The 15,799-nt window shown below is 32.4% G+C and overlaps 1 protein-coding gene across 1 annotated transcript in view; it reads right to left on the bottom strand.

The window, feature by feature from the left end:
- LOC124530109 overlaps window positions 1-15,799 on the bottom strand; it is a 102,450-nt gene that overhangs the window by 75,193 nt on the left and 11,458 nt on the right. The window contains exon 2 of the mRNA XM_047104110.1: window positions 12,379-12,479. Within this exon, the coding sequence (XP_046960066.1) occupies window positions 12,379-12,479 (101 nt within the window). The remainder of the gene's footprint in view (window positions 1-12,378; window positions 12,480-15,799) is intronic.

Below are 15,799 nucleotides of genomic sequence, written 5' to 3'. Positions count from 1 at the left end.
TCGTGCATCGGAACGTACGTAAAGTTTTACGTAAACTTTTACCAATCCGATATGCCATCCCACCATATTATTTCTGCGCACAACATGTGTTATATATATATATATATATATATATATATATATATATATATATATATAATATAACCTGCTTAGTAGCCAATTATCCTTTGTTAATGACAGCCATGAACGCCAAAATCTGACATGGGCATATTATCCTAACATATAGGGAAAAAGTGGCGTGAAAGAGTCAGGTTTTAAAAGAGACACTTGCATTATTTTTGGGAATTTATCAACGGCTTTAGATGGTAATTTAGGTGGTTATACTAATCAGTATCTTGTCATCCACAAACATTTTTACCACGCCGATGACGAGACGGCTATCAAAATTATTTAATTAAAACTTTTATCATTCCTATTCGTTTTTTTTTATAGTCGTTTTATTTCTATACATATACATATATTTGAAAACTAGTAAATAGTGTAACAATAATTACATAAATAAATCCTACCTTTATTATTAAATGAACCATTTATTTGTAGTATAATGCAAATATGAGTTGATACGGGTATATGTGTTTCATAGCAGTAATATTGCATCGTATGCAGGTAGCGTCGCGATGAAATATGTAAGGCAAGAGTCTTGAAACGTAGCTCGCTCGTAAATATTAAAAATGCTCCCGTATTGCCATTTCAATACGCCACTTCAATACAAAAATACTTCAAACATCAATTGGAATAGGAAATGTAGCAAAGTTTAATAAAAAAATAAATCAATTCGACTTCATTTGTTTATTTAAATGCATATAAGAGTAACAAAATACTGCGATTAAAAATAAAATATATTACGACGGGCAAAAAGAACATTTAAATTTTATAACTTAAATATAAGCAAAACTTATAATCCTCATTGAGCCAATATACACCAAAGTCACAGGTTTGAATCAGCATTAACGCCATCTCAAATGTACTATGTGTGTAGTAGGCTTTCGCGCACCAGAGAGATTCTTTACTTGGATTGTTGGTTGTACACAAAGCAAAGCAGCGGAAATCATACAGTTTATAACTTGTTTTCAATTTACGTTAGTTTATGGAGCCGAAATCGTTATACAATGAACGTATATAAGGGGATGACCGCACGCCTAACTATTAGGTCAACAACACAGAAAATCATTAAATATAAATTAATATTGTGTAGAAGGGAGCGTAAGGGAAGTTAATAGAGTAGGGTGTGTGGGCAGAACAATGATACGCGGTCCAATGTTCGAAACATTTGACGTTCTTTTTATATCAAATGGAAAAAAATCAATAAATCTATAGCTGGTTAAACTCTACCATAAAATACTAAATTCGATACAAGTTAAAAAATTAACAAAGATTAAAACTAAATCTCTTAAATTTGTCACTTGATTGAAAAACTAAACTGTTACAAAATAGCAGTCACATATATAATAACGATTACCATAATTATACCATTTCACGAAACAATCATATTGTTGACGTATCAGTATATTTCCCCCGTTCTTCGAAATTCGAAATTACACCAGTTGGCTACTATTATAATATTCACCCCAATCTTTCGCTACGTGTATATTCTATTAGACACGTTATACCTACCATTTCAATTCACCTAATAATATAATTGGGTAAAAGATTTTACGAACTAGAACTGCTAGTATGGGTGTTGTATTCATGTTGTCCGTTAGCTTAAATAACCTAAGAATTGGTCCAACAGTGATGACGGATACAACTGGTTACACAAGTATGATATTCACTTGATAAATAAAAATAAACAGTGAGAAGTTGAACACAAATTAATAAAGCAAGCATGAGACGCCTGGCAGATGTGTAACAATAAAATTGTTTATTATTGAAAATTGAATATGGAACATAGTTAGCAACATAGGCTTTCATGAAATACAAAATATGTATACAATATTGTATAGTATACACGACACGGGAGGGAGTATAGAGTGACGGCTGAGTAAAGGCTTGACAACATAACAGAGGCTCATGCCATTTGCCGTCACAAATCTTATCTTACCCCCAAATCGCGCCAATACGTATTCCATATTTAAACGCAGTAAGAACTAGTTTTTGAACAAAAGAGTCTCCCAAATAAATGTTTATATCGCTGCGGTTTATCGTCAACAACTCGTTGGCGTTCCACTTTTAAGCAGAGTGGTCTGTGTTATTTCTTTGAGGAGAAGAATCATTCATTATGTAAAGCATTTGAAGCTTGAATATTTAAATGGAAGCGTGGGAAGATCTTCATTAGTGGAATAAACACATTTTACCGACGGATATTTATTTTCCCGGAAAATAATCAAGGAAATCATGGCGGAAAACTTCTGACAGCATTCAGGATTCGAGGTTTTCGATAGAAAGAAATCATAATATTTAATTTTCTTTATTCTTATATAAATATACTTACCGCCTAAGACATTATCACCTAGTATTGTAATACATAAAATAATAACGCGTGGTTTACCAAGGCTTTACTTTTTGGCGCGAAGTTCGAATGCTTCGGGCGTACAATTTCTGAGTCATAGATAATTTGACGTTTTGGTTGGTTTTTGTTATAAATAATTGGTCATAGTCAAGTCCTTTACAATATAAATAAATGGAGTATCGTATTTGATGGGAAATCTATCCAAATCTAATGAAGAAAATGTAAAAGAATACAATATTGCACAACCTCAGAATGAGAAAATGAGACCTATCAAATCCACTAGTTCCTGTCGGTAACGCCCATCCAAAAACACAAATAAGGGTCGTCATAACAGTTGATATATATGTGCTTAATTTGTGTTTATAATTCATCTCGTGCTCGGCGGTGAAGGAAAACATCGTGAGGAAACCTGCAAGTATCTAATTTCATTGAAATTCTGCCACATGTGCATTCCACCAACTCGCATTGGAACAGCGTCGTGGAATACGTTCCAAACCCTCTCCTTAATGGGAGAGAGAGCCTCAGCCCAGCAGTGGGAAATTTACAGGCTGTTACTTTACTTTACTTTATAACAGTTGATAAAGCTTTAACTGTAAATCCAATTCCCATCACCCACCATACTCATCATACTTATATCATTTTCTTGTTTAGAAAAAACGACATTAAAATATAAATCGATTACTTGAGTAGGGGTTTCGATTACCTTCCATCAAAATGGCAAAGTGTATCGACAATAATGGCAATCACCGACTATATCATCATAACCGATGAATAAATGAATAATCTTAGACGTTAAAATAGTCATAGCAATTTGTTACAAAACGTTTATGGAAATAAAATGTCCTAGAAATTGTTTTATTCTCTATGAAATATGTTAAAAGACTTCAAATTTAAAAATATATATTATATATAACGGTATCGTGATCTTATATTTTATAACTAACAACCCGCCCGGCTTTACATGGGTAAAATACTAAAATACGTGCTCATTTACGACATCACGTTAGAAACTTCTAAAATTATTATCTGTGTTTTTTACTATATTGTCCATGTATTAATATACAAAAATCTCCCTCTCGTCAATCTATATATTGAACATAAAGGCATCACAATCTCTTGCGCAATACTAAAGATCTAAGCTTACGTAGATACAGACAGCGGTAAGCGACTTTGTTATAGTATGATGTTAATATATAATGATTGTTATACTTATGCAATGAAGTCATCCCTCGAAAAATCGTTTATTATTTGTTAAAAGCAATCAAATTCGATACCAAAGGCGAGTTATGTTATACACATTGTTCGTAATGAAGGCTCGCTCGAGAGTCGTAGATGCTGGGAGGGCACTAGAGCGAAGACTCTTGACAATACCTCTCATCACTACAATTGCCTTTGTCTACGAGAGTCCACTACGATCATTAGAATCGAGGTTGACTGTATATCAAGTAGTCATTAATAATTTTCAATTATTAATTAAATATTTAAATTTTATTTAACAAAAAAATGGTTAATTAATATAATGACATTTTAAGAAAAAATATATCTAATACATAATATATATACATAGCATAAACTAGGGGAAAATTTATAATTTCACATTATTGAATAAAATAAAGTACGTAGTTACGTAGAACTAATTATACAACCTCATTTCTAAGAATCTTGAACAAAATACATCAATTTAATACTAGCCTTAGTAGTCTTCCATAACACAAACAATATTACTTGCATAATTACGTTGAATATATCCGAATTCTATTTTCAAATTATTTCCTAAAACTTCAAAAGCAAATCCAGCGCTAAACAACCGAACTTCTACTAATTGCTGATTAACGCCACACATGCATATCCTAACATTGAACGCACACAATAAGTTACGAAACTGTAAAATCTTCCCGAAGTTCGCTTAGGAAGCGTACACATCAAGGGTACTACGACCGAGAACTTTGCAGACAAGCCCCTTGAGTGACTTCGATACCACTCAATTCCTCGTAGCAATCCCCTTTGTCTATATGAAGCTCAAAATATATTTCGACTAGAACACATAGGTCCTTATTGTTTAACTTTCATTTCTCGTTTTCAAATAATGTCTGTCGTTTTTTCAAAGGTGATGAGATTTCAGGTGCTAGCTATGCGCCGTATTTAATACGCGTTTGATTTTTCAAAAAGGAGAAGCATTTGATTGTGTATTTATAAATTCGAGATGATTTGACCAGATTATCGTATCAGATAATATTCGTAGTGTATTATATAACTCACATTAGATCATAGTTCTATATAAATTACAGAACAGTGTTATCTAACAGACAAAATACGACCGATAGTTCCTGATAATAACGCATTCAAATTCAACGAACCAATTATAACACTTTTTTTGGAATGAAAACGGCGTGTTCTCTTGCAAGATAAAAGGATCCACGTGCTCTCCGAGGTTCGGAATGTTAACACCACTGACTGTTAAAAGTAGGACTACGACAAAGAAAATATTGTATGTTGTAATTCATTCTTACTCACCCTATCTCAAGTTTGAACTCATATTGATGACCTCTGTAGTCGAATAGCGTGTACACCGGTTCTCATGGACACGCCACTCCGAGGTTCCGGATTCGATTCCCAGCCGAGTCGGTGTAGATTATCAATTAGAACTCTATATAGTCTTGGGTTTGGGTGTTTGTGGTACCGTCGTTACTTCCGACTTTCCATAACACAAGTGCTTTAGCTACTTACATTGATATTACAGATTAGAGTAATGTAAGTGACGTTATCCATTATTTATTATGGCATTTTAATTGTTAATCTATTTTTTTCTTATGGTTAATCTTCGTAAACTACCTATCTGGGTGAAACTGTGTCACGTGCGAAGTATACCTACTAAAATGCTTTCGTTGACCGACGTCGACACGCCTATCGGATAAACTAGCCACTAGATCAACGAGGCAATCGACGAGTACATGACATAACGACCTCTCGGCCAATACACAGCCAACGTAATCAATGTCAATACACCTTGCGGTAAGCCTCACGCTCCGTATTCACTTGTGCATTCTACTAAATATATTTTAATGATGATACATTGTCGTTATCAATTAAATAAAGTCATTTAAAAGAGGTTTCATAATTTTGCCGTCAAATGTAGATGAATTACTTGTAGTTTAGATTAAAATGAAATCAAAACAAAACCGATTATAGGTTTCGAAATGTCTAAAAAATCTTTTGATTAAGTGCGAAGTATCGCGGTAGTTTAAATATGCTACTAATTAAGGTGATATGTGAGGAAAACAAAATATACTACATATAATAAAAACTTCAAAGAACTTATACTCTCGCGTGACACAGACTGACAAACAATCGTAAACTTAATATATTATTCTCACTATATATATTTTGGCTCTTCGTATTGACGTTCTAATATTATAGATGATAAAAGCGTACGGAAAAACATAAAGAACAATACTGTCATTTATAAGTCAAACAAATGTTAAAACGTCAGCTTGTAAATATCACAGCCGGCCTTTCTCTCCGTTAGAAGAGAAGGAGCATATATTAACATATAAATTCAATGTGGATTGATAGATACAAATGCTGCAAATTCACATGTAATACATGCAGGTTTTCTCACCACTTTCTGCTTAGTTGGTGCAACTTGTAGGGGCTTAAACCCTTCGATTAAGATTCACGGATCTAAATCTTGGACTAAGATTCAGTTGTTCTAACCATTATTAGTTTTGAATCTTTGATTATACATATCCCTAGAGTGTCGTACTACAAAATAACTAAAACAAACAAACTAATTTTATTATCTTGGTGTGTGTGACAGCTACTCTTGATACGATCACTTGATAAGTCATACTACTTTAACGTGTTGAAGTGTGCGTATACTTAGCAGCCAACAGTTAGCCACTATTTTACAACGCATTCTCCGATTTGATAGTCTATCTAAACATCTAAATAATCAAATTAATTACTTTTACTTAAAGGTTTTTATTTTGTAGTATTAATTCACGATATATTATAATAATGTTTGTTATTTAGACAAAGAGTAAAATGTACTTTTTAATATTCAAGCTGCAATGCGAAATGCTATAAAAAACCTCTGATTCGTACGTACGGTGTTATCAAAACAATTTTATGTTCCGATACATGCAACGATGCGTTTTTTAATAGCGTACAATAAACATTATTCGTTTAACAAACAATAATTAATTTATTGAAAAAATTGAAAATAAATTACGAAATACACGAGTCACCTATAAATAAAATGTTTGTAGTTTATCCCCTATGCAATATGCGGTATTATGGCGAATGTGATGAAACTTTGGTAAGTTGTACTGCTTAAACCAGAGAAGAATATAAATTAAAAAAAGAGTTGCAGCAATAAGTTATTAGTATCAAAGAGAATAGTAAAATAATCTAACGTCAAATCATAGTCATAGTAATTCTGTCATGCAAGCATAAACCGCTCAACCAATTTAGATGAAATTTATTATGAAGCTAATTTGAGTCCCGAGAAAGGACAAAGGCTATTTTTTTATTCATTCACCCCTCGAAAGGTATAAAGTGGGGGGTAACGGTTTGTGCGCTATAGGTAGTTTTAGAAATTTCACACGGGTTATCCACAGGTTTAACTATCAATAAATATGAAATAAAAAGTAAAAGAAAGAGAAGCCAATAAAACCAATATATTCGAATTCGTGTGTACAAAGGCTTCGAGCAATTTAATATGAATGAGTTCAATCGTTATTAATAAAACGAAATCCATTAAAACGATTTAGGATATATAGCTATTATGAATATAGGCATTAAGTTCCATTAAACGTTAAACTCGCTTATAGTAAAGCAATTAAGGAAAATACGCATACGAAAAAAAATTGTAAAATATGAAAAGTTCATTTCCAATCGCATTAGGGAAATAACACGAAAGTAACGACACGATGAACGTTTAACGAATAGAGTGAAAATGGAGGGAGCAGTTAGCAAATTGGAAAAGGAAACTTTTAAAGCAAAGAGGAGGCAAGGGTTTTTTTCACCATTACTACTCGTTAGCGACCTCCTTTTACGAAATTTCAAACGTCCATTAACGAGACCGTACCTTATTTACTCTGTTATATAAACGATGGTTAATAATTCGTTATATTATAACCTCAATTACTTTAAATGGAATATAATATTTTTCGCTTAAAGATTATTTTTTTAATTTCCTTCTTTCCCAACAAATATATCATGATATTCATTTGCCCTAACTTCATACGGTTTAAATTGAATAATTATTTAAATTAAAACACATACAAAAACATAAACGTTAAAATGTACAACAAACCCTCCTCACTCGTACTTTAAACTTCCAAAAATTAATTATTATTACATCGTCCCAAGTATTGATTCTATTATAACGTTCCCCAAGAATTGTACATTTGCTATTATATAAATAAATAATAATAATATATAATGCATACTGTACAGGATTATATAAATGATAGAAGAGGTGTAATATTCGTCGGCCATGCAGGATACATAAATATATGTGATTATTGCCCTCTCCTAAAAAGGGTGCGGAGATCTTTGGTCAGGAGCGGCGCGTTAAAAGGCTTTTACTTTTCTTTTTTATGATTCATGCATGTTAATTAGTTTTTGATTCAAAAAGAACGACCAATGAAAAATTCTACGATAAACATTCCGAACTGTTGGTAATTTGATATTAAAATTAATCTAATAATAAGAGGATACTTGCATTACCTTTATTTTATATCGATGATGTACTTTTATAATATGTATTTTTTACTGTACCTGTTAGTATTAAAATATCTAAACATATGATATACAACAATTCAAATAATCCTAGAATCATCTCATTAATTCTAAAACTTGTTCAGATTTACCAATAATAATAATAATACGATCGATAAAGCAACGTTTCTATCCAATACATTTCTTATAAATAAAATTTTAACAAAAAGAAAAACCGACTTCAAACAAAACAGTATTTTAAAACAAATTAAAATGCACTAAAAGGTAATAAAAATAATTGCATATTTAACACAGTTTTGAGAGTCCTCCTAGGTAAAATGAAATGAAAAATATTAGACTACTTAAAAGTCGATTTACGATTATATAACGTAGTTATAGTTATTGTTATATTTGGAGCCGGTGTCAGCCACAGGCACACGCTTCAACAATCAAAAGAAAGAAGCGATACGACCCTCTTGATTGACCCAGTATAATATCGTATAAAAGGTAATTTGTAAGAAACATTTCTTAAAGTATTCTCGTATTGTTTTTCATAGGTGTAGTATAGGGTTGGCTGACACCGACTCCAAATATAGCAATAATTATAACTACATTATATAATCGTAAATCGACTTTTAAGTAGTCTAATATTTTTCATTTCATTTTACCTAGGAGGACTCTCAAAACTGTGTTAAATATGCAATTATTTTTATTACCTTTTAGTGCATTTTAATTTGTTTTAAAATACTGTTTTGTTTGAAGTCGGTTTTTCTTTTTGTTAAAATTTTATTTATTTTTTGATTTTAAGTGAAGCTGATGTAGACTAACATTTTTTTCTTAATATGGATAGATTAAGCGTGCCGTTTATATGAATCAGAAACTACTTCAGGAACAATTTCAAAAGAAACTTTCGAATAAAGCAAAAATACACTTTCGAAAATGCGGCTTTAATACGTCATGCGGCATAAACTACGAGGTACCACCCTCGAATGAGCTGTAATCGACCTCAGTAAAAAAACTTTGCAAAAGAGCTATTCGTATGCTATGTCGTACATCATATGACATCACATCATATACACAAAATTTGATTAAAGACAGAAAGAAATTCTGCCCCAAATCACACCCTAACTGTAAGCCGTTTAGGAGTTCCGTCAATACATAGTATAAAACAAAGTCGCTTTCTCTGTCCCTATATCTTTAAAACTACGCAACGGATTTTGATGCAGTTTTTTTTAATAGATAGTGTAATTCAAGGGGAAGGTTTGTGTATATAATAAATGAACAATATAGTAAAGAAACACTGACAATTTTAGAAGTTTGCAATGTGATTTCGTAAATAAACAAATTCTTTAGTATATTTAGTATCAGTATTGCAGCCGTGAGAAGTCGGGGCGGGTCGCTAGTTGATTATAATATTCGATTATGACAATTACATGAACATAACCACGTTCCGGAAGGTGATTCAAATATCCAAGTAACCCATAAATAAAAGATTCGACCGAGTATTGCTAACGTGCTCCTCAGAATTGTTCCGTTCCCTTCCGTTCCGGTACTTTGTCATGGATCCTGTGCTCAGAACCTTACCAAACTTTCACCAAACTACCCTTGAAGTATATCCTTCATAATAAAAAAAGAATCATCAAAATTGGTTAACGTGATTTTGAGTTATTCACCTATTTGTCGCGCATATACATAATGCAAATTTAAGACTTATGTCGTTTTCACATGGCAATGCAATTATAACTTAGCCGCCATCTTTGACAGTTAGGTTATAAGAGAATACCAACGAATAAATACAAAACAAGTGGAGATCGGACGGAACAATTCCTGGCTTTACGCCAGAGTTCGTAGGTTTTAATGGCAATATTTAATGCCGCCGGATTTATTGGAGTTTTCGCTCAAATTATATTCGCTATAACTGATGGTTTTTGCGTTTATTACTTAAAATTTATAAATTTTAGTCATACTCATTGGGTTAATCGTGATTTATATAATGCTGACACGTTAATTGCTAGCTATTACCCATGACTACGTTCACTTTTAACAGCAGGAGATTGAGATAATTACATTTACAGGAACAGTATCTGGTAAGAGTTTGAGGAAATATACAATTTATAAAAACTATTATAGCAGCACTGAGTTTTAACATTCAGCATGGTAAAGCAGGACAAGTTATTTATATTGTTTGAGTGCGACAAAGATAGCAGATGATTACAAAAGGTTCATTGACAGATTCGAATGACATTGTCATTGATATGTCACGTCATTGTTGTGGCACGAATATCGTAAATAAGAAATACGTGCCTTTCGTGTTCTCATGTCATATAACCAATTATGCTTCCAGTATAATCCCATTCCAATGTAATTATTGTGTTTTCTTTCGATAAATATCGTATGTCAAAGTAACTGTCACAGACCCGGCTTATTCGTCCCGGATTATGGGAGTACGTGGCCTTATCTGTCTTAGCCCTGGAGTGCTCTTAATAAAATAGTAGGCGCGGGAGGAAGGCAGGCAGGAGGCTGGGTAGGTTACACTTCACGCGACGCAAGAGGCAGGTACGATTCTGAATTGTGATTATTAATGTATCAACCATAAATAATATTAACTTTTAAAATTAATATCTGTATATATTCATTGTTGTTGAGGTGATCAGCGGGAAAAACAAAAAACAAAATTCTACTACCACATACCAAAGTTTATCAAATTTTAATGAAAGGAATGTGCCCAGGCATTTTGTGCTATATCGCAAAATGATTGTATACGTAAAATTTATCTGGTTACTGTATTATTAAAACGCAAGTTCAAAGTTAGTTGAAACTTTTACATTTTAATTCATACATTAATAGCAAAAAACGTCACGCATTCCTTCCTATTCTACGTATCCTACCAACTGTCATGACGATCGGTTGAATCGTACAGAAGTTGAAGTGGTGCTATCTATAGGCTAGGTATAACAAAAGGAATACTAGATGATACAAACCATCATTAAAAAATAAATAAAACATGAGCGAAACTTTATTGATAATCGGTCCAACTGTATCTGAGTCAATCATCTTCAGAGATAAATTAAAACCAATTTTTATTCACAACCAGTTACCAACTCCTTCGTCACGAAATTGTTCATTATTGACAACTGTACAGAGAAACGACGCGACTTAATGTTACATAGTGATTATATATATATATATATATATATATATATATATATATATATATATATATATATATATATATATATATATATATATATATATGATAGCTTGGTATTTTTATATTAGACAGCACCGATTGGCCTCTAAAACGAGCTCAGCTTCAGCGGTTAAGAAGTTAAGTAAGGCTATTACTGTCCCGTCCCAACCTTTAACTTGTACATATAAAAAGAAGCTGACTTGGTAAAATAGTGGCTTAAAGTCTGTACATAAGACATGATTAAGTGTGCTGTGCAGAATATAAGATAAAAAGTTCGGTATATTAAATAAACTACTATTTTTAATCTGTACTTCTTTTGTATGTTAGTTCAATGAATTTGTTTTTATTATTAAACAAAATATATATAACGAAACAAGTTTCAAAATAGACGAGATAATCGCTTTTATTTTATTCTTGCAGTACTCAGATAATTTTAATATAAGTAGCATAATCTTTCCTTTTAATTGAATGAAATAATTACATATGAGATAACTCAGGCAAATTAAAAAAACACATGTTTAGTTATAAATTAATTAAAGATAAATAGCATGGTGAGGATTGCAAACCATTGAAGAATACTGGTGAATGCGTATGCGTATCTATTGTGTTACAATAAAGATCATTATTAATAAGCTCTTATATAACTTCAAAATAATCTCTAACATTTGAAATCAAATATACTCAAACATCCCAGACAGCTGTAATGCTATTGAAACCTACAAGTTATAATAAAAATAGATAAAATTCTATGCATTTATTTCAGCTTAAAAGTTCTAACGACAATTTATGTACCTATACACAATAAAATATCATATACCAAGCACTATGTATATATCATTAAATTCACCCCCTTATGTTTGACTAAGTCTGAAGAGGTCATGTCAGGGAATACATCTTTATGCACCACAGAGTAAATAATATAGTATAAAAAATCCTAGATACAAAGCGCACGCTTCATCAATATTAATGTGGACAAAGTAAGGGGCTCGAACTGGGTTACTGCTACTTGACTTACCGAGTGCCAGCCACTGGCTGCCAGACTGCGTCCAACGGCGCATGCGCTGGTGGCGGTGGCTCCGCACCTTCGCCACCAGTTTCCGTTCTTCCTTCCCAACCCTAGAATAAAAAAAACATTTTAAACTTCATTGTTATTCATAAATTGAATGTCAAACTCGTCCTTATGCTGATTGTAATTAGTTCAAAGTTCTTAATCTTAGAGTCGGTCCGTTGCAAAAAAATATATATTTATAGATAGGTACTTATAATATATTGAGTATTATATTTAGTGTTACAAAATTTGCTTTTTATCGTGTTAAGTCAAATGTTTATTAAAACTGTTTGCTTCCACTTTTTTTTAAGGCTTGGTTTGTTAAAAACTGTTACGGCTACTGACGAAAATTGTAAAAAAGTTATCTAATCAAAATTTCTTTTCACTCATTTATGTACATTTTTTTTATTTATAGGCGTTTAATTATCTTTCGAGGAAAAAACAAACCCATCAATTTTACACCTATGTGGAACTCCTCTGAAACAAGTATCTGAGTTCAAATACCTTGGGCATATTGTGAATGAACGCTTGGATGATGATAGCGATATCGAACGCGAACGCAGAGCTTTGTCGTTTAGAGGCAATATGTTAGAAGGTAGATTTGCGCGATGTACGGCACAAGTAAAACTAATTTTATTTAAAACCTTTTGCCAGTCCTTCTGCACGTGCGATCTGTGGGAGAACTACTCCCGACGAGCATACAATACTCTGCGTGTTCAGTACAACAATATCCTCGTCTCGATACTGGAGCGCGTCGGCAATATTTGCGGAAGCTCGTGTAGATGACTTCCATGCGATCATACGCAAGCGGACTGCGTCATCTATGAGCAGTTTACTAAACACCTCCAATAAACTCCTCAACACACTGTCTACAAAGCTGGATAGTCCCCTCTGGAGGTGCTGGGGTCGTGCCCACGTATTATTAACGTAGTTACGTTACGTTAGAAATTTGTTTTTCTTGGTCGACAAATAAGAAACATATTTTTTTTTCATTCATTTTTAAGTCAATATCAAAACTAAACAAAAGGTTAGTTGATAAAAAAAAACTTGGTTGCCTCTGTATTTTTTGTGAAAGACTTCATAAGAAAAATATGGTGTGTATAAAGTATGGAAAGTACGTTTTTACATTTACATATCAATATGATATCTCTCTTCCTTCATCTTGGAATTGTAAATGACGAACAGACATAAAATAGATGGAAAGATTTCAAGGAAGATGTTACGTCAAAAGTTTAGGAGATTACTACTGGGTTTGTAATTCAGGAGTTTACGATTCACAAGACAAAATGTTTTTTCATTTTCTTTTATAGCATATTTGTTTTATATTTTTCTATTAAAAATGTTTAAACAATTTTAATGGAATTATGTTAAACATTTTTTTTTTATATAGAAGATTGGCGGACGGGCAAATGAACGGCCTGATGGTAAATGGTCAGCACAATAATTCCTTACATTAATACAATGCACTACCAGTCTTGGAAAGCTAAGATGATACACTGAGTCAATCGTCGTTGTAACCCGAACAGATCAATAGTAAGTATTACCGTTTGGCATCTATCATCATCTGACTGACTGTACTACAACTCATCTGCCGTCTTGTCAGATGAGTTGTAGTACAGTCAGTGTCAAAGCGTCAGTGGTTGCGTCTTTTTATTTGAATACCCTGAGCGTCTCTTAATTGTTTGACGCTGACTGTGCCTATACAGACAGATTTGCATACAGCTACCAGCGATCTACATAATATTGTTATATATTGTTGGCTTAGTTAACACACTAGACTTGTTCCGCATCATACCAAGCGTACTTGTGCGAATTAACGAATCAGTTTAATGGACATTAGTAGTTAACCAAATGTTGTGTGATATCATAACATCGCGATCAAAATTTTGAAATCAGAAAACTTGCAATATGTACTCTCTCAAATTTGTTACATAACTAAGTAAGCAAAGCATCTTCATTTATTGAAAACTCTCTAATCGCGATCTTTAAACTTGCTAACGTAAACTCGAAACAAACCAGCAACTTCGATAATGAGGATCGGATTTTGAGTCATCAAATTCGTTTGGACAAATTAAGAAATAATACTCTACGAAACTTAAAAAAAGAAACGTTTCCATTTTTAAAAACCTTCCATATTTTTAAACAAATAACGATATCTAGTTCAACATCATCAACAAACATACTTATCGAACGATTGTCTACGAGTATATATTCCACTCGATCAACGTCGAATACGAGTTTTCGAATGACAAGGCAAACATTAAGCGATTTGAATCGAATATTCGCTAATTATGCTTACACACATGTCGCACACAAAAACATGTGGCTGTGATGAGCGCTTTGTAATCAGCTCCACTTACATTAAGCCTTATTATTAGACGTATGATTTTGAACTCGTTATCTATCCAATTGGAAATAGTCGTAATTTTTATAATGAATTTGTTTATGGGTAAAATCATAAAGAAGTCTGGAGAGTTCAATTACATTTATTTTTATAGAATGCATATATGTATGTATATGTGTGTTTATATATTTAAATTTTTTTGAATTTAATAAGTGTATCTCAAATAAATCAATCAATAAAAACATACTGTATTCAAGTAGGCTTTTGGATCATCATTTAACAACTTTTTTTTATATTAAGTAAAGCTACCACCGGTTCGGAAAATAGATTCTACCGAGTAGAACCGGCAAGAAAATCAGTAGGTAGTTACTCTTTTTAACGTTTAAAAACAGTCGATTACAATTATATGTATATGCATGTAATATATCCTGACTGGAAGTCAATGAGTATCAAATCCACGCTTTTTTATCATCTGCATAATGTTGTATTGAATAATATGCCTTCTTTACCAATATATTTTTTACAAATGATTTAAATTTATGAAACGGCAAAGTTAAAAATGCCTGTGGTATTTATTGATGTTATTCCTTTCCAAAGATCAATCAGGCTTACAAAAATTATCCACAACATTTGAAAACATCAACATTAAAACCAAAATACTTAATTATAAGAAAAATCTTTAACCGATAACATAAAAACAGCGACCCATTTTTGAACGAAGTCATTGCATTGACGTTAAAAAAAAAAGCGCTTAAGCTTGTTAGGGATTCAGTCTAAAAGAAACATTAAGGTGAGGAAGCCTACATTTCTAAACTGAAATTCTGCGACGGACTTTAACCAGCCATCAGCGCGCGTTGTATAAACCCTCAGTTCAAGTGGGCCTTTGTTTTACAGTCGGACACAAATAGCCGGCTATTTTTGTTTGTTAGTTAAAACGGTCTCATTTCAGAAATGCTAGCTCATTGCAAATGGTGAATTAATATTTAAATACTATATATACAGAATGGAACCTTTTTTAAACTTACATTCGACCGCTTTTTAAGA

The sequence above is a fragment of the Vanessa cardui genome, chromosome 5 (assembly GCF_905220365.1).
Source record: "Vanessa cardui chromosome 5, ilVanCard2.1, whole genome shotgun sequence".
NCBI classification, from domain to species: Eukaryota; Metazoa; Arthropoda; class Insecta; order Lepidoptera; family Nymphalidae; genus Vanessa; species Vanessa cardui.
Note: the sequence above shows the minus strand (reverse complement) of the source record. Positions and strands in the feature narration are given on the sequence as shown.